This window comes from Malurus melanocephalus, unplaced genomic scaffold, assembly GCF_030028575.1.
Source record: "Malurus melanocephalus ecotype Western Australia unplaced genomic scaffold, MMel_1.1 scaffold_309, whole genome shotgun sequence".
In the NCBI taxonomy this organism is placed as follows: Eukaryota; Metazoa; Chordata; class Aves; order Passeriformes; family Maluridae; genus Malurus; species Malurus melanocephalus.
In genome coordinates, this window is record NW_026623541.1 from 590325 (window position 1) to 617563 (window position 27239).

At 43.6% G+C, this 27239-nt stretch overlaps 2 protein-coding genes across 2 annotated transcripts in view; both read left to right on the forward strand.

The window, feature by feature from the left end:
* Positions 1-408: 408 nt before the first annotated feature.
* On the forward strand, positions 409-26792 carry BFSP2 (beaded filament structural protein 2). Its single transcript, XM_057377293.1, has 7 exons — positions 409-960; positions 9158-9240; positions 11140-11296; positions 14745-14906; positions 18276-18407; positions 18840-19060; positions 26534-26792. The coding sequence occupies exons 1-7, from the start codon at positions 505-507 to the stop codon at positions 26790-26792; spliced, it is 1470 nt and encodes a 489-aa protein (XP_057233276.1). The 5' UTR covers positions 409-504.
* Positions 26793-26875: 83 nt separating this feature from the next.
* CDV3 (CDV3 homolog) overlaps positions 26876-27239 on the forward strand; it is a 9825-nt gene continuing 9461 nt past the window's right edge. The window contains exon 1 of the mRNA XM_057377264.1: positions 26876-27237. Within this exon, the coding sequence (XP_057233247.1) occupies positions 27030-27237 (208 nt within the window). The 5' untranslated portion in view covers positions 26876-27029. The remainder of the gene's footprint in view (positions 27238-27239) is intronic.

Here is a 27239-nt window from a genome sequence, read left to right on the forward strand (position 1 = left end):
TCTGCTGAGCTGTGGCCCAGCTGATTCCTCAGAAGTTTGGGTTTTGCCAAGTTTAGGAAATGTCTTGCTGCAGTGGACTCTGTCTGGAGCAAGCGCTGATGTGACAAGCAGATGCATTTGTCATATATATCTGTATACCTGTGGCCATAAGGGTAGGAAATCATCGGGGTGTCAGCGCAGAAAACACTTCTGGTATTTTAACACGTACATTGTACTGAATCCCCGTCCCGCTGTCCCCGTAAACACCATTGTGCTTTTCATCTGCCACATTTGCAGCAGCAGCAGCAGGGAGATTTCCCCTGAAATGGGATTGCTGACCCAGCAGCCGCCCGGACAATGTGACGGGTGCTCCCAGGCAGCACAAAGCCCCCCTTCCAGAAAGCCGTCGCACAAAGCCGAAATCCCRCGCGGGTCCCATCCTGCTGGGCTCGGCACATCCCTCCCGCCAGTGCGGGGCGAGGCGGCCGGGCTGAGCGGCGGTGCTCGGCACGCTGGAGCGACAACATGCCCTTGCCCAGGCGCCGGTCGTCCTTCCTGGGGCAGCAGCCCTCTACCTCCACGGCGGAGAGCTCGGGGCCGCCCGGCCGCCGGGTGAGCGTCGGAGGCGGAGGGAGCCTGTCCAGACCCCCCGGCGTCTACGTGGGCACCGTTCCCACCGGCGGCGTGAGCAGCCTGGGCACCCGAGTGTCCCGTAGAGCCCTGGGCATCAGCAGCGTCTTCCTCCAGGGTCTCCGCAGCTCCGCCGCCGCCGTGCCCCTGGCCCCGGGGCTGGATAAGAGCAGGGGTCTCTCCTACGAAAGCCTGAATGGCTGCTTGGTGGAGTACATCGAGAAGGTGCGAGCTCTMGAGCAGGTCAACCAGGAGCTGGAGGAGCACATCAGAGTCTATCTGGACAAGAAGGCGGCCAGCGTGGGCAGCTGGGGAGCGCTGCGGGAGAACTGGGAGGCGATTTACCATCAGGTGAGAGCGGAGCGCTGCCGGCAGCCGGGRCAGAGGGAAGGGCGCTGCGCCGGTCAATGGCAACTGCGAGAGGCGAGGGAAAGCCGCCTGATTTCAAGGCGCGGTGCCCTAGAGAGAGGGCTTCAAATCTATCTTCGTGATAATTAGCATTATCATTTCACAGTGTGTTGTGGAAAATGCCTATTAAGCAGGAGAATTGCCTCAGGCATCGTGGGCATGGGAGCGATTGAAATGCACCCCAAGGCGCCAAAGTCTGGGCTGATTAGAACGGGTGGGTTTTTTTCCTTAATTTTTTTTTTTCTTTTTAAAATCTGTGGTTATTATGCTGAGTATCAAAATTATTAAAAGAAACCTGCTAGGATTGAATTAGGTTATCGCTCAACATTACAAGCACGTTGCATGTGGGTTTTTTTCAGTCAGCAATTCAGATTTTTACTTTATTCCCTTGTTTGCCTAATAACATTTTCAAAAGCTCTCTTTATTTAAAAATAATATTTACATGGCTACAAATGAGTGACTCCCTTCCTTCCCTTTGTCATCACCCCACCATCCCTTACTAACACCTTCTCCRTATTGCACAAATGTTTATTATGTGGGTGTGAAACGGTGTCTGCATTGACCTTATGGACAAGAGARAGTTCCTTTTGCTGACCAGTAAGAGCAGTAAGGCTTTGCAGGCTGATGTCCTGCTTAGGGCTCTGTCCACTGAGGTCTTGGTGCACCACAGAGGTCTTGGTTTCCCAGCTCCCAGCCAGAGGGAGAGGACAGGACTCCGAAGAGCTGGAGTCCGGCATCTTGCGCACCTCTTCCCAGCAGCACTTGTGCAGGCACGGAAAATGCAATCAGTGGGTCTTCAGAAAGCTTGAGAGCCAACTTTAAATTGCCTGGGACAATTGTGTGTTTCACAATTGGGCTAGCCAGTTTTACTCTGCATTTTTGGGGCAGGTCTTCTCCCAGAATGCTACAGACTTATTTGAACTCTGTATGTGGTGGCATAAGCTGTTGCACAAAGTTCATATCAGCAAAAACACCCAGTTAAGCACCAACTTTTAAAGTTRCTACCCTTTCGTATTAGTAAATGGAGTTGTTGCTTCTTGAAGGGACCAGCTGCTGAAGGAAAGGGGTGCTCTGAACCTGGGGAGCTTACAAAAAGCCATCCTCTCGAACCTGTTCTCTCACTGAGGCAGATGGGGACGTTGACCGGGGGACAGGGATTGTTAATCCTTTGCAGCCACCATCCCGTTTTTTCCAGATGAGTGTTCCATTTTGTAGTCATAGAATTCTATGGTTTTTATTTAAACACTTTTAAATCCTGCTAGGGCTTATGGTTAAGACCAAAAATGTGGGACCACTGGCACTTTAGGAAGGACTGTTTCATTTTTCTTTCTATAAACCTCCAACAATACCAGTGCAGATGAACCTGTTCATGTAATAACTTTTTATCCAAGTTGCTTTCCTGTCAACCTTAATTTATAGTCATCTTTGCCTACCTCTCTTTTTTTATGAGTAAATAAGAGCATCTCATAATGAAATCTATTCTGAATATTGGGCTCTTCCTATATGAAAATCAGAAAAATAAAGCTATRTAGTAATAGCATTTGTGAGTATCACAGAAAAGAAGAGAAAAAGATTAGCATCATCCATACCTCTTTAACCATCAAAACATATCAGTGAACACATCAAATTTTCTGAATTGCTTCAATTAAATCAGTAAAAGAGGCATCACTTAGTGGGGTTTTGTCTTTCACAGATAYGATCCAAGCTGTTACGTACAATTCTGATTAATAGATTCCTTTGCTTTTTTTTACTAAGCATTTAACCAAAACTGAAAGGAGGACCTCATCCAGCCGAAACACCAATTAACTCATTCATCCTTGAGCTAATTAGCAAAACTATGCCAGCATCAACATCAAACTCATCACATTTACAAAAATAATGTCAAAATCAGTTGCTGCAGCAACAGCTGGAATCAATGAAGTCAGAACCCTCCTGCCACAACATGTCTCAAATGGAAAAGTAAAAGTGTTGAGGGGCAAGGTGTAGCAGAAATGAGAGACACCTGGCAGATACATTCCCAGATACAATTTTTATAAAAATAGTCAGATTTTCCACAGACATCCACATTCACCTTGATTTCTTTAAGAGTAGCATGCCCCATTTTCATCTTCTYGTAAAATCTGAGCATTCATTTTGATTCCCGGCCAGGCCCATGGATTCAGCTGGGAGAGATGACCAACAGCCATAAAACCTCTCAGTGCCATTCACATAAAGCAGCTGTGRAAGTTTTGGGGCAGAAAACCACTCGAGCAGGCACCTGGTTTAGCCCAAGCACTCATGATAGGAACAGTTTCTGAAGAAGCAGCAGCAAAGAAAAATACACTATTAGGAGGGGGTCTAAGCACAAGCCCTTTCTTCTTGCCCTCCCAGTGAGCAGACAAGACATGGCCATGTAGGACTCTCCTGGTCCCAAAATCAGAAATGGGACAGGCCTGCCTCTGCAGTGGCACAGAAGAGGCACCATCAGACCTCAAGTCCCATTTCCCTCCTGCCCTTCATGGGATATGCTCCAGCATCCCAGATTTTGGATAGTTGCATTTCCAGCAATAACAACTGCGTGCCAGTATATCCCCCGAACACAGAGCTGAGGAGAGAAAGGTGTCAGTGAGTGACTGGGAGGGTGTGAGTGGAGGGTCTCTCAGGGTAAAACACTCGTGACAGTTTCCTTGCCATTGTCAGAGCTGTGGCTGCAGCAGGGGATCACTGGTGGGAGCTGAATGATGGAAAGCCACAATCCAGCTCGCAGCATTCATTACCCGCCTGCTCAGCTTTTAGCAGAGCAGGTGGACACACACTAATTGGGATGGGCACAAAGCGAGAGGAGTTTTGCAGGAAAAGAGGGAAATGRGAAATCCTTGCCAAGAGGAATTAATGTGACAGAATTACAATTTCATGACAGAAATATAAATTTTACCCTGGGAATATCCATCTTCTCCAGGCTTTGTCCTGGGCTTCTTGTGGAAAATTCTATCTCTAATCAAATGTGTCTCTTCTGCAGAATAGGAGACTGTTTGCAATGGCAATTCCTTCCCAGGGAACTGGGCAGCACCTGGGAGAAGTGGATGCTTGAAATAATCTCCGTGAGTTTACAGAGAGAGGAGAGTAGCTCRGTCTCTGTGACTGTTCAATTACAGCTGTGTGGGAGACACAGATTTATTTTGCCTGCGAGATGGCACACAGTGCAGTTCAGATCTCAGGAGTAAACACAGAAGCAGGAGAGGGAGTCAACATCCTGGCCTAATTTTATCACTATTGTGACTGATCGTGGCATCCTGTGCATGGTTGGGAGCACTGAAAGACCTCCAGGGTTTTTCTATAGAGATACTTTTATTTGCATTTGGCCTTACTATCAGCATTTATTCAGTGTGGATATTAAGCCTGGAGAATACACAGGTCTAACAGTCTGAGGAATTGCCACATTTGGAGTCAGACCCACTAATTTATTTGCTTCAGGGTCAGGAGGGCTGCTGAGTGTTACTTGTGACACACTCTAGCACAACACAGCGCRTGATCAGTGTCAGTAAATGGGTGAAACAGCACTCAGCTACTCATCCAAGGRTACAACAAACTCCCACAAAACAGCATAAAGCTTGATCAACTGCCCTATAGAGGATGRCAGTGAATTTAATTACGTTCTCTCAGCCATCTCCAACAGCATAAATTTGGGCAGCCTTCACAGGCAGCTTCGAGGGGGTGTGAGGTTTTCTCCTTGTGCCTAAATAACATTACAGTTTTACAGATAATTTCTTTAAGAGRTATATCCTGCTTTGAGAACCATTCTTTGATGCAGTCCTGAGCACTTGTAAAATATTTGATGTACACATGAAGTTGAATTTCCCTGGATGCAGCAGGAATCAGCAAAGAAGCCGTCAATCTTCTCAGCCTCTCTCCAGGTATTACCTTTCCTGAGGCAGTGCAACAAATGCCACTCCTGCCACCTTTGAGGTTTCTTCCTTCAGGCTCTGAGAAAAGGTTCAACATGGAAAGCATGACCAAAAACATTAAGCRTTTACTGCTTGGCAGTGGCTTTTAGCCTGATTTTAGTTGTGAATTAAAACATGTTGGAGGCAGTGGTCTGCTATCAACTATTTCCTTGCATGTGTGGAAGGAAAGACTAGATTGGTATCTTCTGATCTTTCTCCATGGAGGCATTTGCTTTAGCTGAAGGGAACTTAAAAGCCAGAGAAGTTTCCATTACATGAATAATTAAACCATGAGATTCATTATCACGGGCCACACCTGAGGCCATGAATTTAGTAGCAGCCAGAAAGGATTTAGACATTTGTAAGAACAGCAAAACTATACAAAGCTACAGATAAAGCACAGCTGAGCATTTGAAAGGCACAGTAAATCTTGCAATGCCAAACTTGGCCAAATCTCTGTTAAAAATCAAAAGGTGCCAGTCACCAGGGAAGGGATAAATTCTCCTTTTAAGTGTCTGTATCACATCACACTTGATAAAGCCTGGCATCTGCCCACTTCCTTGAAGCAGCTGTTTATCCTTGATACCAGTTGTAACCCAGCAAATAAGCCACCATGTTGATGCAGACCTTGATGTGAATTTTTCCCCAAAAAATTAACATTTCATTTTCATGTCCATAAAATCACAATGAAATCAAAGAAAATAGTTGCTGCTTTGTAGTTAAGATGTTCAATACCATTAATATTCACTGTTAGTTCAAGTCCTGAAAAAATCGTGATCAAAAGGTACATGTGCATCACAGATCCAAGTGTTGAAAGACAAAGTGTGACTGAAAGGAGCTATTATTAGTAATAATATTTGCCTTTTTCCACTCTTCCCATTTTATAAATGCCACAGGAGCATCAGTGAAGCCTCCCAGAAGCCCTGTGAGGCAGGACAGCATTTCCTTCTGCTTTTCAAGCAGAAGAGGCAGTTTCTAAGTGCTTGCAGCATTGTAAGCCCCYTCATTTCCAGGGGACACAAAGAAGGGTGTTTCCTGAACTGCTGCATCATGTGTTTTAGTTCATGTGTCAGCAGAGTGGCTATGAAATCTGTCTCACTAACACTGTGTGTTTTCATCCAGCTGTTGATTAATAGCAGAATTAAATCAAACAAAAGAGACACGAGGTGGAAGACTTACATCTCTTCTTCTAGAGACTAGGAAAGGGCTTTCACAGCTCATGCAAATCAAAAGGAATTTCTCAGGAAACATGGTTTCTACAAAGAAACTACTGTGTAATTACTTACCCTTCAAGTTCAGTGCCAGATTTAAAGGGTACACAGGGGATTTCCAGGAGGGCTGAAAAGTTGATGCCTGCTAGTTTCCACTGCAACACTCATCCCTGAAGGATTAAACAAGTTTGGGGTTTTTTTTAATAGCATTTTTACTTACGTGGCAAAGTTCAGGGTTTTGTGCAGTTTTGGAAAGCTCTGGAATTTCTCACTGAGCCTGTGGCTTTAGCTGCTGGTCTATGAACAGGAGAGTTGGGGTATTCACTGAAACCTCAGGACTATGGAAAGACATCCATTGTGGCACAGGTAAAAGTCGCCTCAAATGCCACAATAAATCCACAAAATCACTAATGAAAAACACTTTTAAAAAACAGTCTGTCTCCACATAGATGCAAAAATCCAGGCAGCATTCACTGGCTATTACCTGCTTCTGCTTTTGTTGGAGCCCAAAAGCCATTTTACACCATTTTACATTGCATTCAGCCTCTAAACTTATCTATTAACATGCCTCTGAGTGACACTGTACAGCTCACAGGATTTAATGTTATTTTTGCTCGCAGGATGTTCCCACTTCCCTCAAAGACATTAATTTTCGTCAGACTTTAGGTCAGGTGTTATAACCGTGTGGGTTTCCTGCCGGCGGCAAACGGGTTTGTTCCAACAGAGCAGGGCAAATCACAGGGCAGCATTTCTGCTCCTTGATTTAGTCAGGAAAAGAATAAAAGATTCTGTGAAGATCCACACATGTATGAGTTGGCAGGAGGACAAAATAACTTCTGTAGGAAAAAAAGAAAAGAGAAAAAAAAGGCAGAAAAATACAGTTTACGTCAAAGAAGTCCCTCTACCTCTGTGCTGCTGCCAGGTAAAAAATAAATGTCATTTCCCCATCCTTCAGGAGAAACTCAGGTGTCCTGGTGCAAGGGAACCTGGGAATAGCAGAGTCACATGTCCCCAAAATCTCAGCTCTGCTCAGCTGCTCTGAAATGCCACACATGGACAGCCCAGGGTTTGGGGAGTTAGGGCAGTGCTGGTAAAGTGGGGTTGCAAAAAATCAAGGAGAAGGAAATAAGGGGTTGAGCAATGAAGAGCAGCCAGTTCTGTGTGCAAGTGAGCACACAGAATTCTCCTGTAGTTGTGTGGTGCACACATCTTTTTGCCCATCCTGTGGCTTTCATGGCATCTCTGATTCCTATGCTTTTGCTGCGTTCCCCAGCTTTCCCAGCCAAAAAGCTGAAACAGGGATTTTTTTTTAATTATTTTTTATTTTTTTTTCTCCTGAGTGGCAGTGTTTACAGGACGTCTTTCCTCTGTCCAGATGCTATTTTCATGCAATGTGTTCAAACTGGATGTCTCTGAGATGGCCTATCCCTCTACCCTATTGGTTGGAACTGGCCAAGAAATCCCACAGTTCTACAGAAAAACAGGTTGCCCGTGCAATGGCATGAAACAAGCTGCAGCCCCAGGCTTCCAGCCACAGCCACCTGCCCTGTTTTTTTCTAACAGTAGGTGAGAATTAAGAAAACCACTTTCTGAACTGCTGTTCCTCATCAGATAGAAAAGATGTAGAGTGCTTTTAACTTCATGATCCRTTATGGATAGTTAAGAAACACATTGTTTCTCCACATTTCTCCTTGTCAGCATTACACATTTGTTGTCCAAACATTTGTAAGACATTTGCAGAAGTAATTCACTCTTCACGAGAGTAAATGTTAATTATCACCAAGAAATGCCACAGCCTTGCACACCCACCTCCACCCCATCACCAAGCTGCCCCAGAGCATTTGGAAACACAGGGCAACAATCCTGCTTGCAATCCACTTGAGATAATTTGCCTGGAAGCAGCCTTGATTTTTCCACATTGCATAATGTGTTTCACCTTGGAGGAGAAGAATGTTTTGGGTGATTTTGAAATCTTACTTAGTTACAGACTTAATTATCTAAGGAAAGATTTTTCTGCTTCAAGAACTCTTCTGGCCAGCTTAAAAATCCAATYTTATTTATGTGGTGATTTAGTTTTAACTGCAAATCTTCACAGGTGCCTCCTGAAAAAGACCAAAGAAATGTTCAGTTTAGCTTTTCCAGAGTGACAGCATGGATCATGGGGTGACTGGAGGTCTTGGATAATTACTTGCAGAGGTGATGATCACTCTAAGCCTGGTACTGAATTCTGCATGTCTTCAGTCACCTCCAAGCTCAGTGCACGTGTGACTCCAGGGCAGGGAGTTGTCTTTTTTCCCTTTTTATCATTTTATATAACCTTTCTGAATCACAACAAGCCGCTAGCCTTTCAGGTTTGCTTAGCCCTCAAGTGCCTCTTGGACATTAGAGATACAGCCCAGAACCATAGCAATGATGCCACAGTCTGATTTGCACCATCTTTCCGATCAGTGTAATAATCTTTGAAGGCTGCCCTGCTTCTCAGGTCTCATATCTATGGCAAGAGCCTAGAGGATCCCAAAAGAGAAGGAAAACGATGCTCTGGGAGCTGAGAAGGGCTCACAGGCGGCATGAGCAACAAGTATTCCGTGGCTCCCTGAGGAGGACGACCCTGAAGAGGACTGCTGATATGGGAAGTAGAATAGGAACTGCATAAGTGCTGCTTAAATTKTATCTAAAAAGTATAAGTGGGATTTAGATGATGAAAATAGCCTGCATAAGGCAATGAATTTTGCCCCTTGCAAACAGCTGATGATCAGAATAAAAGTGTTTCTACAAGAAGATGAGTGCTTAGAAGGAATGATGAGCAGTTTGATGACAAATTATAGCCTATTTGCAGAGAATTTGTGAACTTGTATGTACAAAACTAATTGATTAAATKATCTGGAATGAGTCACTTGAACAGYCCCTAGAATAAAGGATTATTTTCAGAAYCAAAGCTGTACATCTGCTTAAGATACATGTGCTGAAGATCTTCATTGCTGGAGCTCTGTTGTATCTTTCTTCTAGGTGGGTGAAGCAGTCCTTGAAAATGCTCGTCTCATGCTGCACACYGAGAATATTCAAGCCTGTGCTGAAGATTTTAAAGACAGGTAGTGTTGTGGTGGCACCTAGCTGGCCACTTTCTTTGAAATTTTGCCTTGGTGAACTCTTAATTTGTAGTGGAGTAGAATCAGGGAGCAGAATGGGCTTGTTTTTTAAGTTGCATATTCACAGTCAACACCCTGATTTAGGAGAAAAGTAATGATGGTGCTAACRTTATTTTGGAAGATTTTGAAGATTCATAGTAACAAAAGTGCACAAGCAGAATGACTTAAGCTACCCTTAACACAGACATTTGTCTTAGCACAGACATTAGTCTCTCACTGAGTGCTCAGCATTCATTCAAAACTGGGTTAACATTTTATAAAGGCAAACTTCCATGTGCTTTTTAGTGGTAGTTTTCAGTAACACATAAGTTTTTGCAAGTAACAGCAGTTGAAAAGCAAAAAGAGCACAACGACAAACAACAGGGTAGAAATGTTAGACAAGAAAACAGAAATGGACTGTGCTGATTTTCCTTGTCTTTACTGAGAAAACTAAGTAGTAAAAGAAGATCTTAAATACTGGAAAACTACATTTTCATTGCCTTTCTGTTTGAAAAGCCTAATGTTCACATATGTGAGTGCATGAAGCTCTTTAAATTTTACTCAGAAAATGTGATTCGTCTAGCTTTTTTCACTCAAAATGGTCTCATTCATTTACAAACAGCTTTTGCGAGCTCTGACACACAAACTATGCCTCAAACTAATTGATTTTTATTTTCTATGGTTTGTATAATCCCTCAAACTTCTGTTTCTCTCTCTGTGGCAATATTTTATTTAATCGTAAAACCAAAATGTGTTAATCATTCTTAAGTTTGCCTTTTATATCTGAAAGGTACCACTATGAGATATTAACTTTATGGCTTTACATCCAGAAAGTTACACTTATATTAAGTAGTTTTAAAAAAATACWTTTTAAAAGTGTCAGCTGACTTGGACAAGCAGTCTACACAACAAAAGCAATGTTGAATCAATCTACTGCATAGTGAAAGCTGCTGGTTCTCACTGGGCTCAGCTGCCACTCTCCAAGCTTTACACTGCCAGTGATGAAGGTGGCTATCAAGGAGCAAAACATTTCTGAAGGGGGTTCCCAACCACCCTGCAGCCCCTCCTGTCTAACCTTCCCAAMCAGCAGGTCCCCAGGTTGGATGTGCTTGCAGTAAAAGTCTCCCACCCAAAGAGATTCACAATGTAATCCACAATTTCAATGGAAAGCCTAAAACAAAAAGGTACAAAAAAGAGCAATGCAGAAAGTATTGGAATAGAAACTGCTTGCCAAAATGTCCCTACCATTACAGCCATGGCTTGGAAATGAGCCATTTGTTTTAACAGCCATTCTATCTGAAAAACCAACCACCTAAATTTCCTCTTTATTTTGATACTACCGGGATTTGGTCTTAGGGATGGGCTAGAACCCTGGAGTATAGACAACACTTCCATCAGCATGTCTGTGAGTGAAAGTAATGCATGATGTGTGTTTTCTTTAACCATTGCTCTCAAAGGTTTTTATGTAGGAAAGTGARTAGGTTTTCTCATTTTACAGCCAAGACAACAGAGAAAAAGCCAAGCATAGTGAAACGGTACATAAATATTGGATCCAGCAAGATCATGAACCTCTCTTGTTTATTCTGGAATCCCACCAGGTTGATAACCACCGTAGCAGATACTGCTAACGTGGCCCGTTTTCTTACATCCTGATTTAATGACAGGGTACTTCAGGCAGTTAAATTCAAGTATAGAGAGACAAGGTGAGAGCAAAGTATATTGTCTGTGTTTCTGTGCCTCTCTCTGGGACACGTTAGTAGAAATAGTGCTCATTAGTAGAAATAGTGTCATTTGAAAAAAAAAAAAAAAGACAGGTTTTACTTGCTGAGCTATGTTGAAGTTTGGCTTTTTTTCCCTCTGCAGGTATGAAAATGAGCAGCCATTCAGAAAGGCAGTGGAAGATGAAATTAATTCCCTGTATAAAGTGATTGATGATGCTAATTTAACTAAAATGGATCTGGAGAGTCAGATAGAAAGCATGAAGGAAGAACTAACTTTGCTGTCAAAGAATCATGAAGAAGTAAGTCCAGACTCGGGACACTGCAAAGCCCATGTGTGCCTGTTTCATCCGGTTGGTATCATACATCCAGCGCAAAGCAAACATTAAAATCTCCACCTGCCATATCTGGGTGGGGGGATTTTCCTGAAACCTGCTCCTATTTCTTTCTTCTCCTTTAACTCAAAGGACTAACCCCCGAGCCATTATCAAATTACTCACATTTAGGTGTTAACCCTTTCTTGTTTGATAAATGTGACACGGAAGAGATGCCCTCAGTTCATTTCTTGCAAACAKAACACGATGCTCATGGGGCTGCCCAGTCACATGTGTGGGCATCTCAAAAATGAGATCTGATGGAAGGAGAAAGTGCACATGCAGGGAACCAGCTCTGGTCCTGCTGCACCAATGCTGAGCATTAACCAGCTTCTTATGAAAATGGCCTGCTTGGTTTAGGAAGGTGCTCGGTTCCCAAAACTGAGTCTCTTGAGAAGCACACCACTGAGACAGATCACAGGGACAGTGGCATGAAGGAATRGTTTAGGTGACATTAAAGAATCACCATCAAAGGTGCTGCCAAAAGCAGGTTTAATATGAGTTGTGAAAGTGCAATTTACTTGCTGTAYAAGGAAACCCASAAAGGAAAATTGGATTAGAATCAATTCAGAATGGTTTACATGGAAATCAGGGATGCAGAGGGTAAAGGTGCTAAAGGGTAAGGGTTCAAAAGGGTTAGGGGAGGCCCTCCCATTGAGTCATGAGGTTCAGGGCAGGCTCCCTTGTTTTCTAAACTCTTGATGGMGATTAGGTCCTGAGCTGAGTCCAAACTTAACCTCAGACTTGGTCAATGGTTTATAGCTAAAGGATTTGTCAGYACCTGATCACTGACTAATTTAACATTTACAAAATGATCCAGTAGGATTTCCTACAAGCACAGCAGTAATTTAACTATAGATCTGGGGTGGCAGTRTTCATACTATATTTGCTATAGGGTATTTAAACCCACTCACACACTTACGCACAGACATGAAGTATGTACAAAGGAGCCTGTCAAAAATTCCCCTTAAGTTCAGCACAACACTCAAGACAGATGCTTCTGCATCTCTCAACAGGTAGGGGGTGAACCTTGAGGAGTGGTGGGTCTATCTCAGACCACGCCATCAGCTTTTAGAGGCAGTCTCTACTTATTGCAAAACGTTAGTGTTTGTGAGCTCCGAGAGGTGTCCCAGTCAAAGGGAGATTGCTGCTCACAGCTTGMTGTAGTCCAGGAGAGCTCAAAGGGTCTTACTCAGAACCACTGTTTGTAGAGTCATGAGATGATTGGCTCCAGTCAGCTGTCAATCTCCATTCTGGCTGTAATCCAAGGTGGGAAATACTGGAGTTTTCCTCAGAAGTCTGGTAACAAAAATATTGTTCCACTTGGGCTTGATTCAGGCTAATTATATTTCAAGGATATCTTAGGATAGCTAGGACTGTCTTTTGTCCCCTTCCTTTGCTAGGCAACAAAAATTTGTTAGGCAATAGAAGTTTGTTAGGCAACAGAAGCTCCTAGGAACAGACAGTGTTCCTGATAAGCTCAAGGAAAGCTTAATTGCTCAGGAGCCATTGAYTGATTAAGGCTGAGGTCTACAAAGAATTCCTGAAAGCCCAGAGAGGCCCAGCAAGGTGGGGAGCATGCACCACTACAGACAGGCAGCTAGAAGTGCACATATTACCCAATTATGCAATACTTTCCCACTTGCTCACTGCATTCACCAGCACTATTTGCATGAAGGTGTTTTACTTCCTTCAGCAGGGCTTCATGGATTGAACATGAATCAGCACCTTTATTCATGGGCACTTGAATATGGAGCTGTTACAATCCCGCATAAGGGACAGCAAGAAACTGTGCTGGTCCTCCCAAAGTAAGATAGAGTTGAAATTGTTATGGCACACGAAAGCAAGGCACTACACTACCTTACATTTCTTACTGGTTGTTCCTCCAGCCACAAGATTTCAGCAACACTGGCTTGCCAAGATGAGGTTGCATCACCATCTCCCTACCTGCATCAGTCTAATCACAGGGCTGGCATTTTGCAGAAAATAAGCAGTGGCTTCATCACCAGTACACGGCAGGAGAAAGATGGAAGTTGTTCTAGATAAGAGGGAAARGAGAAAATTGGTAGAAATAAACAAGATTCCCTTTAAACCTCCAAGTATTTAGACAAGACTGCTGTGAAACCAGAAAAGCTGGTGCTGATGCTGTTCTCTCAGTCYGTAGCTATGGCATAATGAGAACATCAGCTTTCCAACAGCTCCTCTTTTCCACACGTAGCCAGCAAGGAGCCCTTGCAGGGTGGAGAGCTCCTTTCTTTACCTGTTGGGAGTCCTTGAGCATTTGCAGAACCACTTCAGCACAGGCCTGGTTTTCCCACRGCAGTACCACCAGGGGAAGCTGCTTATGAGAAATCACAGAATAAAGGCTAAAATAAATTATTGCTGAGCTCTGGCACAATAAAGTCCCAAGGAACTTCTGAACTAATTCAAACCTTTCTTCCCACTGGTGCTTCCACTAGCAAATCCATKACAAGTCCTGGTGAAGCTTTTGCGAACTTGGAGTGGGCACATTTTGATGTTTGCATTCTTGCAGGTTCATTATTCACATAATTCCCATCCATTTTTTCCAGTATTGTCACTGTCAGGGGCCATTGCTTACAAATACAATTCCCAGATATTTTTGGTGATAATAAAACAACTAAACTGATGTAAAAGGATTGCAGTGCCAGTTTAGGTACACGTGAAAATCTCAGTTATTCTCATGTTCCTAAATACGATGTACARCTGATGTGCTACCCTTAAGTGTGCAATTCTAGAACTGCTAATYCTCCACTGACTACATTTTTTGAGCACTTGTATGTAAAGAAGGAACAGAATGCTGTCACAGAGAAGGGTCCTCTTCACCGAACATGCACACACATAAAACACACGTGGCTCACACAAGCTGTGATGCTGTAGAGTTCCTGCTGCTTTGCACATCTTGTATCTTCCAGAAGATGCATGCCCATGCTCCTGTGTGGTTCAGCAGCATTTGATATCCGGTGAGCTGTTAGTTCCTTGTCCACACTGCAGCTTTACTGGCAGCATAAYTGAGTTGATTTTGGGTCCCAGCTGCACAGCGTGCATGTGTCAAGCACTGGCTGCTGAAGAAGAGGGCTGCCACTGTTGAGAGGGCTGCCCAAGCACTGCCTTGGTGCAGGGCTTCAGTCTCCTTCCACCAAAAGGGMRTTTCTTCYAGTACYCTGGATCTGCAGGAAGGGATCCCAYRCAGAATCTGAAAGAGAAACCCTAAATCATCAATGTAGAAACACCTTTTGGGACCAAATTTAATTATTCTCTCTGTTTGTGGCTCCAAAAGAGCTCTTCCTTGAGCTTCTCTGAAGATACCATTCAGCTGTCCAGTTCACTTTCTTTATGTCTGTTATTTTTGTTCAAGGATGTGAAGGTATTATACAAGCAGCTTGCTGGATCTCAGCTGGAAGAACTTGATGTTCCCCTGGGAAGTGGCCTGGATGACATTCTGGAAAAAATAAGAATCCACTGGGAGAGAGACATTGAAAAGAATCGTGTTGAGACAGGTGCCCTGCTCCGTACCAAGGTCAGCACTCTGTAATCCACTCCAACATCACAGGATTTGAAGCAAATACAAAATCTCTCTAATTTTCTGCAGTATCTTTGAGGRTTGGATTTTGTTGKGGTTTATTTTGAAACAAAAAAGAYKTTAAAGATCTAAAGCATTTTGTTCYAAGTCCATGGGAGAATGTGCTTATAAATATCAGTGGCTTTCTTGGGATGCAGAGAGTTAAGCACTGGTGGAAATGGCCCTGCTCATAACACAGATATCTGTGGGAGCCTTTTAAGGGCTCTGAAATGTTGGCTATGGGAAAAAAATTTAATCAGTTGATACCTTCTGTGTAGGATAAGCCACCATTATTACTCTTCTTACTGGGGCCGTTCCTCCACTTAATTTACAGGGGTCTATAAATCAAGAGGACAAAACACATTGMCCTCTACACTACAAGGTTTCTCCTCGATGTTGTTTCCCTCGGCAGCAGTGGGAAAACTAGATATTAACTTAGAAATGAAAAGCAATGATAATAGCCATTCCCTTTATAGGAATCCTTCTCTTCTGAGGCTGAGTCAGAGATGACCTTTTAATGCAGCTTTTTTCTGTCATGAAGGATTAAGTTCAGAGGATGATCCTAGATCCTAGAAGCCATCTCATTGTGAGCCAGCTCTTAGAACAGAGCATGACACAGTAAATCAGGAGAGCAATGAGGATGGTGAAGGGCCTTGAGGGGAAGTCTGGTGAGGAGTGGCTGAGGTCACTTGGTCTGTTCAGCCTGGAGGAGCCTGAGGGGAGACCTCACTGCAATCTGCAGCTTCCCCATGAGGGGAAGTGGAGGGGCAGACACTGAGCTCTTCTCCGTGGTGACCAGTGACAGGACAAAGGAATGGCCTGAAGTTGTGTCAGGGGAGGTTTAGGATGGATATTAGAAAAGGTTCTTCACTCAGAGAGTGGTTGGGCACTGAAGAGGCTCCCCAGGGAAATGGTCACAGCACTGAGCCTGACAGAGTTCAAGAAGAGTTTGGACAGTGCTCTCAGGCACATGGTGTGACTCTTGGGGATTAAACTTTGCAGGCCCAGGAGTTGGACTCACTGATCCCCGTGGGCTCCTTCCAACACAGAATATTCTCCATTTCTGTGAAATCATAACTACAGCGAGGCTATAGAAATACTTAGCAAAACAACTAAAACATATCCCTCTTGTTTCAAGGTAAAGAGCTGCCATGAGAGGTAGGGCGTATCGAAAGCAAACATCAAGAAAAAACAACAAAACCAAGAAATATGTTTGCAAATATATGTGCAAGGTCTTTGAGTTMATTTTCAAAATGAAGAAAAATCCTGTGACAACACTGGTATCAAAATCACTAGGAAACATACAAGAAGCCAAGCAGAGGGGTTTATCCCAGAGGTCCCATCAAGTTTGTGAGAATGCCAGACTGTACTAAACAAAGTTTTCCTAAGGTTAGTCAATGGGACCTGGTTTTCAGCTCATAGAGTTCAAAGGAAGTGAGTGATAAACTACACAGACCTGGAGAGTGCCTCCATGTAAAGCACTTTCTATCCTGAAAAGCCAGGGCATCCTCAGTAACGTCTTGAGCTTTTCCCAGAAAAATCTACTCCTGACCCACTGCCAGGTTTCAGCAAAATGAGCATCACTCTGATGGCACCAAATTCTTTAGTGTTCCCACTTTCCTGTCCTGCTTGCTCCTTCTCCTTCTCCTTCTCCTTCCTGTGCAAAAACACCCTTACAGTTTCTTTCTACTTATTTCTTTCAATATCCGGTCCTTCACCTGCTCAAAGGAACTGTTTGTGGAGAAAACTGCCAGCTCATAGCAGACTGCTCTGTCTTGTCTTTGGTATCCAACCCACCCCTACTTGGCCATCTTAGTCTAAGCCCTTACTAATTTCAGTTGTTCCTGTTTTGGTTTGCTTTTTTAATGGAACAAAGAAGCATCTTTCTTTAATGGAAAGATCGGTTTGGTTCTGCACAGGTTCTGGTATGACATTTTRGGGGCTTTTTTTCCCCCACAAATTAATCCCAGATGATGCTGTTTTGTGTCCCTTACCACACACAGACACAGATCTATCCAGGTTACTACTATGTATACAGATAACAAGAGTTTAGCTTTTATCAACTAAGCTTGTGGTTTTATAACATCTTTTGTGGCTGTCACAGCATTTGTTTATCCACACTGTGAAAAACTTGCCCTTACTCTTTTGTGACATCACAGGAGGGAGAGTAATTCCCTCCACTCCTTTGCTCTTTGTTACCAGTTTCTTCAGGCTCTCTTTGWGAGGTTTTCCTTGGTCTCTAATATTTTAATTTCCTTTTTCTGTACCTACTCTCTGATATACCTGTGACMAGCTCAGACCAAAGTATTTCAAATTATGTCCTAGCACTGACCTGAGCATGAGTGCAGTATTTTTGCTATTTTCTGATTAATTACCTTGCCTCATTTGCTTTGTCTTGTGACTGGACTTGCAGTCTTGGCTAGATTTTTCAAGGATATTTGAGCACCAAAACACACCAATTTAAATTCGTACCTAACAGGGTTTCACATGGACATTTTTTAGATGAGTAACCTCAAAACTCATGTCCATCAGTTTCACCTGTGCACTTTTTGTGCATAATGCTCAAAACCTTTCCTTGAATTGACACAACTGATTTAACCTTTGCAAGTCATGCATTCCATTTAATATTTTTCCCTGCAAAGAAGATTCCCAGGAAACTCAAGTACCAACATGATAGATATTTCATCCTCTCCCTTCATTAATCCAGTTGTTTGTGGTCACCACATGTATAGCCTTTCCCTAGGCTGAAAAACCTTGATCTCAGCCCTTATTAAAAAGTATAGAATTTTTTTTCCTTCACTTATTTGCAAGGAACCTTAACTAAATACATATAAACTGCCACAAGAGCAGAAAATTGTATAGGAGTGACCTCATTAACAGAAATTATTTTCTGACCCCTGCCTGACTCATTGAACCTCATGTGAAAAATTAAGGTGTGAATAGTTCTGAAGCATAATAGACTAAGTGAAGACACCCARCTTTTTAAGAAATATCATAGTATGGCTATAAAATGAACAATGACAGCAATGTTTTCTTTTTAATGATAATTTTAAACAYACTAGTATGAATTCTGAACAGCTGTTGTTGACATGGATAAAATATATACACTTGTATGCGTAAGCCATTTTACAGTAAATGCCTAGAAAAYATGATAATTTTGACACTAAGAAGCATCCGGAATTGTTCAGCCGAGGGATTTAATATACAGGAATCAAACTTAGAGTCAGAATCTCCACAAACTGTGAAAATATTACTGTCAGATTGGTGTGTAAGGAAGCTAAGCCATAATTTGCGTAGGTTGTGATGACAGTCKCCTTCTTTTACCAGCAGCAGGCTGAGACGACGGCTGCCATGCGAACCCAGGAGGAAGAGCTGGTGGAGGGCCTCAGAACYGAGTTCCATGAAACTGCCTGCAAAATACAGAGCTTGCAAGCCGAAACTGAATCTTTGAGAACCTTGGTAAGGAATGCTGGGGTTTCAGTGGGTGTATTCTGTGCGAACTCAACACACCCTCTGAGAACATTCTCATCTTGGGACGCAGAGTTAAGAATGAATCCCATTTTCCAGTGATGCCAGACATTTCTGGACTCTTCTTGATTGCCATGGTGAGCTAAGTGTCCCACATTTGACAGCCAGGCTCCAAATTTCAATATTCAGTGCTTTCACATTCAATAATAATTTCACTGAGATTGCTTGGTAGTACCTGACAATGTGAGGAGYATCTGCACCTTGTAAAAGTACTTCAATTTTGTAATGATAATATGTAATATCAAAGTATTAAAGAAAGGAATTCTCAAAATATACAGTCAATAGAGATATTGGCCAAACCTGAATAAAAATCACTATGCACCATATGAAAATTGACTGCTTTATTGTCTGCTGCCCTTGCAGAAGAGGGGTCTGGAGAACTCTTTATACGACGCCAAGCACTGGCACGACATCGAACTGCAGAACCTAGGCTCTGTCATTTCCAAGCTGGAGGCAGAGATGGGAGAGATCAAAGTAGAAACCGAGCAGCAGCAGAGGGATCGTGAAAATCTGCTGACAAGCAAACAACAGCTGGAGAAAGACATTGCTGCATATCACTGCCTCCTGGATGGAGAGCAAAGCAGGTACTCATCCTTAAAAGGATGGAGAACATTCTCCCTGGGAACGGGTTGCTGGAAGCAGGAGGACTGGGGTGGTTCTCATGTTTCATAAGGCTGGCTCGTAGATGGTGGGGTTTGGAGAAGCTGCCAAAGAGGAAGAACACAGCAAGGGTTGGGCTTTTCTAAGATCCAAGATCCTTAATTACGCTTAGTCATGGAATCTCTGAGAATCTAATATGCAGATTTTAACTTGTTCTGCTCAGTCCAGAGCAGAATTGTACAATAATCAAATCCTGGTAAAACTGGTGAGATTTCACCTGCTAAATTGAGGATAGTACTTGCTTCAGCAATTTTCCTATTTGTAGTAGTGACCTTTTATTTTATCTTTTTTTTTTTTTTTTTACTTTTTTACTTTCAGCTGATTATGAAACTCCCAGCCCACAGAAGATCATTGCCATTAAAGCAAAAGATGTCATTGCCAAATATGTTCGTGGAAGCTAAAAACCCATCAAAGCAGCCTGCTTTATTCAGTTTGATTCAACAATCAAAGTAGGTTGTAGCTTGAACAACTTTATTAGACCCTCCTCATGTAATTGCTTTGCTTACAGATTTCAATTTACTCATGTTGTTAAAATTATAATAAAARTAACGAATATCAGGCTTTTGTTTGATTTTTTCTTTCCTTCCAGTATTTTTCATGAGAGTTGGAGGGGGTTGGATTAAGAACATTGGCTCTCCACTTCCCAGCAAATACACTCTTTCTTTTCACAGTATAAATATATCAAGACTGAGCTACCCCTCCAGTGTGCACACAGCACCCACATGGAAATGGTGAGTGCTCTGTTTGTGTCACAAGACTACCACCAGTAGTGTGAAATCTAATTCAAATAATGCTGAAGGAGTTAATCGCACAGTTAACTCAATGTGATTAATTTTGCAATATGAAAACCAGAAGAATCATTAATCCAAGCATGCCAACAATACTTTATAAACAAAATTTTTAAATCTATACTAAACTTCTGGAAAAGCTGAAGGTGGAGGAGAGCAACAGCAGCTCTATCTGCAGCCCAGGTTACATCCTTTTTCTGCGTACCAAGAGACCAAGCCAGGTTATCAGTTTGTGCAAATGTGATAYTTTTTAACATATTGATATATTTTTATATTTGTTATTATACAGTTGTTCTTTCTTGGTATTGACATCCCTCCAAAGCGGGTCGGCCAAACTCTTTTGAACAGGAATCCACATTGTACACCTGTTGGCTGACCTTAGGTAGTTTCCTGTATTTTGATGGCATTGTGATGAAAAACATTTGCCATCTTTCAGTTCTGACTTCCTTTTATATTTTAAACATTGATAACCACATGGTATTGCAYGTGCAGGGCAGTTATATAAAGTGCCAAGAAGGATCTTCAGAGAAACATAATGAACCTTAGCTCCTATCACACAAAATTTTAGGCAGATGGCTGGCTTCCCTTCACAACTCTCTGCACAGGGATGAAGTTAACCCTACAKGTGTTGGATTGGGATTTAAAAGACCAACAGTTACACTGGGTGACAACACAGCTGATTAAAAGGACTCAGAGACTACTGAGAAATGGCATGTATTAGATAACACAGTAGCATACAGTATACGTGAGACATAGTCTATAGAAATTTTTATTTTTAATTAGAATACTAGCAAAAAAGGCTACCAAGATTTTAATGACTGATAAAATCAAATACTATCCAAATCCACTCAACTTGATTAACCAGTGAATTACAGAAATACTTACAAGTGTTGTCATTCCTTTCCTTGTACATTCCCCCACATACAAAAAATCCTTCCTCATACAGCTGCTTGACAAACAATCCTTCATTTAATCTCAGCAAAAAGTCCATATGGCATGTACCACCTGCAAGATTTTGATAAAAAATTACTGGATTAAAGATTACCCAACAACAACGAAAAAAAATAAAGGCAGATGATGRCAGATTCTGGGTTGTTTTTTCTCTCACAGAATGTAGGCTGCTCAGAGCAGCAATAATACCTCCTTACACATCAGTGCAGACACAATCAGCACCAAGCTGATAGTCCATCAAGAATAGTGATGATGAGAGAAAATACAAACAGTGATACAAGAAATTAGATGGCACAGGCTGTCAGGTTGTGGATGGTGTCTAGGAATGGTCACTTTCTGGCATTAAGAAAACATAATGTCTCACTCATTCCTGACTCAAAAGAGAACAATCTCCCTATGATTTGAAAGTAAAGAGAGAATTTAAAGAATATAAGAATACACAATGCAGATTCAGATGTCTTTGCCAWCTTCTAGTGTTACTTCAGGTATGAAAAGCAACTGCTGACTATACCACTGTGAAACTGTTTGTTATAAATGTCATTCATGGAGATAAACCTGATGAAATTCTGAGTCTACAATTRGACTCTGATGTGAAAGAAAGGGKTTTTTTTTTTTAAAGTTTTTATTACGCCATGATCCAGTATTACATAAAAATTGAATTAGATTAATACTAAGTTGTTTATTCATTGGAATGGAAAGAGTTTCTTGCAAAATCATCAAGCTATTTCAGCATAGAGAAGTGTTGGGAAAAGAAGGAAGCATCTAAGCATAAATAATGAATTTCCAGCAGCTTCTCTCTCTATTTCTAGCAAAGACCAAAAGCCACAGAAAAGATTATTTTTGTGAATAGTCCATCAGAAGTCAAATGTAGCACCTTCTACATCAAAGTGCTTTCACACTAATTGCTAAAGCTCTTGTGAAGAAATCTCTCTGTACTTTTACACAGACTACAGTGTGTACCTAGCTAGCTSTGCAGCCCCTCCAGTGTGCCTTGCCAACCTGAATGCTGGCTGAGCACTGACAGTTTTCACCATGTGAGATGGGAGGTTGTGAGAATATGAGAGACTAAAGGCTTTCACAACTATTTGTAAGCACTAAAGTTCATAAACTGATTTAGCTTTATATTTATGTTCTACTCTAGCAGTTGTTCTATTAAATACACATGAACATGTTTCCAACTGCTTTCCTCAGAAAATCAGGACCAGAAAACAAAACATTTTTTATTRTCTCCCACTGCAGTATCACTCACACCTATATTCCTGTGGAGGGATTTGTGGCATTTGCTGTTATGAATGAACACTCATAATAACAATGTTATGTTATGAACACTCAGGATGCAGTCAGAGAGCACAGATAATATAATCGAACAGCCAGCTGYTGCACAAAAGGACATCATCTCTGCTCCCCTTCATGTGCTATGTATTCCCATTCCAACATCCTGTGTTAGYGTCAACACCTGGCTGATATCTTGGGGGTCAGTTCTAGAATCAAAATAAGCAGAAAATTAACCCTGCAAAATACTGGAAAACATTCCTACCACTTGGATCCCTGAATCAGACCACTGCAGGRACATACATACCCATGGCAGCACAGGGATGGGAGGGGGAGAGGAACTAGCCCAGACTGAAAAGCATAGCCACCCTCCTCGGTGACAGATAGTCACTAGGTCCGATGAGCTGTGCTATCAAACCATATGTGTACTTTATACTYCACCCAGACAGCACAGCTGCTTCTGCACCACAGCTTGGACACACTGCTGCATCCCAGGGGAAGCTGAGGGTGCCAGCTCTATGTGAGCTCCTGCCTCATTTCAGATTTCACACTGGGCAGCAACACTGCCCACCAGCTAGGGACTGGTACTCTAGCCTACCATTGTACTGCTTCTGTTCTAGGATAAGCATTCTTATACTGATTCCRTGGTTAGAAGAGTATTTWTAATGTCATGATTAAAAAAAATTTAAAACTCATTGTCTACATTTGTCTAAAATTATCTAAAATAGAACACTTTTACAAACCACCATGCACTGCTGCCACCAGTGCCTGCTTTCAGATGGCAATTACTGGTGGAGAAAAGGGCACAATAAAGCTTTTCCTTCTGGCTGTAGAGGTCTGAAACTGCAGCAAACTCTGAGCTGAGAGGAAAGTTAAGCTCCTAAAGACAAGCGGGCCCATGCTGTAACATGGACTCTACCAGAGCTCTTCTGTAAGCTGCTCTGCACCTAAGGGCACTTTCTCCAGTTTCCTTAAGCAGGCATCTGCCCAGGAGTTACTGAATGTTTTTCTGCTTGTGCTCTGCAAATGTCAAAGCAGTTCATAGTGCCATCACCTTCRTGTCACAGAATGAAGATAACTGGGTACAAAAAGAGATGAAACACTGCAGGAAGGAAACACTGGAAATGGAAGTATGCTCCTAACTTTTGCATCACCCACAATTCACTCCAACTYTCCTTCCTTCAGTTTCTCTGTGCAAACAGTGGCTGCTGCATCACTTTCCCTACATGCATTAACACTTCATGCCTCAGGCTTTATAAAACGCACGAAGATGCCCAGGGAGCAGCATCATGGCAGGATTTTTGTAGCTACAGGATGGAGTAGAGGCAGGCAAGCCCCACTGTGTGCACTGCTTATGCGGAGGAGGAAAGAGATGAACAACTCAGAGTCCTGTGTGTAAATGTGCAGCTGAGCAGAGGCACTCTGAGCGCTGTGTCTTGCCAAAGGCGGGTCACACAGGTCAGTGATACACAGTGCAGCAGCAAGCCGTGTGCTGAGCTCATGCTCCTGGCATGGCAATGTGGCATTCTGGATATATTACTTGCATTACGAACATCATTTCTGCCAGTCTGTGTCTGCGAGCCATTCTTCAGCCTAATGTCCTCTATGCAAGTATTGAGGGACACTGAAACGGACACTTGAGAAATGAAAACAAAAAAAATTGACCTTTTTTTTCTGCTTCTAACTTTTCACACAATTACAATCTTAATGGGAAAAGCTGATGYGTTTGCACAGAACTACAAACACTGTGCATCAGCACATTTTCACAATTTTACATAAAAATAAAATGGGAGGTGGGAGGCAAATCTAAGCATAAYTACATAACGCTTCCTTTAAAGCACTAAATGAGACAAGTCTTTAAATCTGTATCAGCCTTCCAAGGCCTAAAACATTGCTGATATTTTCCACGATTTCTGCCAAGTTCTAGATTTTACAGCTGAAATGTTTCTTGGTACACTGCTCCTGACAGGTATTAATTTTCTAATCCAGAGCTGAGTATTCCAGCCTTACAGTCTGTGTTTGCAGGAGACAAGTGACACAGATGCTAAAAGGTGCAAAAAGGCATCAGGTTCATATTCTCTGGCCTGATAACAGGGCTACCCATAATAACACAATGAAAATATTTTACCAGTTGCTGAAATTCAAGAAATGATCAGCTTAGAATCAGGCACAGCACGGAACTTAGTACATTATTAGCTTATCTACCTCAGAAGCTGAGGGACACAAAGTGTTTGCTTAGTTGCACGGTATTACCAGTGCTGAGCCTGCAAGTCCCAGCATGGTGCAGTGCTGGAGGTATGTCGGCTTCCCAGGAAATAACGGAGCACAAACACAAGGGAATGCAGTGCTTCCACACCAGGAATGTCACTCTTCCACACCTAGCCGTTCCCTGTCACCCCTGCCACACATCCTTCTATCAACTGAAGGGGGCAGTGGGAAGGAAGCACCAAGGAGGCACAGAAAAAGGAGACTTTGCTACCAAATTTGCTCCCTACTTCAGTAATGATTCCTATCACAAATGGAAAGTGCCACTGATCACACGTTCTTCATGTTACCCAATTGTGATGCTTGCAACTTGCAGTTCTCAAGGCCTGCTCTGTGCAGGCTGAAACCCTCGAAGTAGACAGGTAGAAGAAATACAGGGAGGACAGCAAGTAACACATAAAAAGAGGATTCTAACAGATCTCCCAAAGGCAGAACACTTTACTACAGTGATTCAGTTACTCACAGCCACAGAACACTTCACAAAGACCTTGTGTATTTAACCTCTTTCTGCAATATGTCAATGGCACCTCCCCTGTTTTTTCAAACAATCTGAATAATATGTATGGAAAACACTAAATGAAAGTATTTTCATGGATGTAAATTGAAACCGTCACCCTCCAAAGTTCAGAAAAACTTTTAATTTATATATTCATACACACACATATGTAATGATTTCAAGAGAAATTATCACAAAGTACAAATATACTAAATAACTCAAGAAGTCAAATATGCTTACTTTTACATACAAAACAATTTATATTTGACTGATAATTCTCATTTGGGCTCACAGTAGGAATTTCTATCTCATTTTGGTGGCTGATGAATAAAGCAAGTAATCGGAAAGAGTGTTTTCATGTAATTATTTATGACTCATGGGTCTCAGGATGTTTTTCCAAATATCCTGCCTCAGAACTTTTGACATRTTTTGAAATGACAGTGAACTTTTTATAAAAACATCCATGGGTTTTTTCAGAGTTAAAGGTCACTACAGTACCCAAAGCGAGAGGTAACAATCTGCAGACACCAATTGTGCAGTTTGTTTTCCAGCACATATTCCCTAGGCTTTAATGCATGAGTTAAATGAATGCAGCTAGGAAGCTCACAGCATCACATCCGGACACCCTAGACAGAGTGGTGTTTCAAGGCTTACTCACTTAACCACACATCTCCAAGATGAAAGCTAAATTACTTCCTTGCATCCTTTCCAACGACAGTGTAAGTTCACAGGCCTTGCTGGGGTGTGTGAGGCAGTGCCTCTGTCACCACAGTCCACATCACCTCYCCTCATGGGTGGAGGGGAGCARGGCTGGCTGAGCAGGGCCCTGAGCMTGTGGGACYRGCTGAGGACTGGGGCTGCTSCAGYAGTTCTCTCAGCCTCCTYRGAAGTGATTCCAGCAATGCTMTGAGCCCAAGCGGGCTATCCCTCTTTCACTGTGCTGCAGGCTCTGACAGGAAGGGCCTGCACTCCATGTGGGACACAGCCAAGGGCTTCCAGAAAAGCTATGGCTGGTCTCAATCACAGAATTGTTTATGGTTGGAATGAATCTCTGGAGATCATCCTGTCCAATCCCCCTGCTAAGGCAGGAATACCTAGAGCAGGTTGCACATGAATGTGTGTCCAGTTGAGTTTTTTTTAAGGTCACCAGAGAGGGACCATKACCTCCCCAGGYAGCCTCTTYCACTGCTCTACTATYSWYAATATAASGAAGTTCTTCCTCATGCTGAAGYGGAACTTCTTGTRATTAAATTTATGGCCATTGCTCCTTGTCCTGTCATGGGGCCCCATGAAAAAGAGCTTGGAACCATCCTCTTGGCACCTGCTTTGGAGACATTAATGTGAATTTATGAGATCCCCTGTGTGTATTTAGACTGAACAGGCSCAGCTCMTGCAGTCTCTCCTCATAAGAGAGATGCTGYGGTMCRCTAATCATCYTTGTGGCCCTCCACTGGACCGTSTCCAGYAGCTCCYTGTCTCTCTTGTATTGAGGAGCCCAGAACCGGACACAGCACTCCAGACGGGGCCTCAGTAGGGCTGAGCAGGCGAGCAGGATCACCTCCCTCGACCCGCTGGGCACAGTGCTCCCGATGCAGCCSCAGGACAGCGCTGGTCTCTGCCGGCAGGCCCGGAGGGGCACACRCGGCGGGCTCAGGCCCAGCCTGTCACGGCACCCGGAGCCGATCCCGGCCGGACACGGAAACCAGCGACGGGAGGGGCCGGCGCGAGCCCGGCGCCAGGCACGCACGCGCCGTCCCGCCCGACTCGGCCAATCCGCTTCGCCRCCGCCCTCCCCGTACCCGCCGCGCGCGTCCTCACGCGCAGCAACGTCAGCGCCTTTCGCCCCCTTTTTTGGAGATTCCCCCCGGCGGCCGGCGGCGCTGATTGGCCGCGGCGCGGCGGCGCATGCGCGGTCAGGACCTCGGCCCCGCCCCGTCTCCCCTCAGCCCCTCCGCTCCCTGCCAGCCGCGTCAGGCGTGGGGCGTGCGGGCCGCCGGGCGGGCCCGGGCAGGAGCCGCCGCAGCAGCCGCAGCCGGGCGGCCGCGCTCGCCGAGCAGCGGGAGGGCCGCGCCGCTCACCTGTTGGCCGCCGCTGCCCTCCTTCCCCCGCCCGGCCGCCGCCATGGCGGAGACCGAGGAGCGGAGCCTGGACGACTTCTTCGCCAAGCGGGACAAGAAGAAGAGGAAGGAGAAGAGCAGCCGAAGTGCCGCCGCCGCTGCCGCCTCCAGCGCTTCCAACGCCGGCTCCAGCGCGGCGGGCGCCGCCGCGGGGTCCCCGCGACCGACCGAGGGCGGCGGCTCCGGGGCCGCTGCCGCCTCCAGCGCTGCCGGC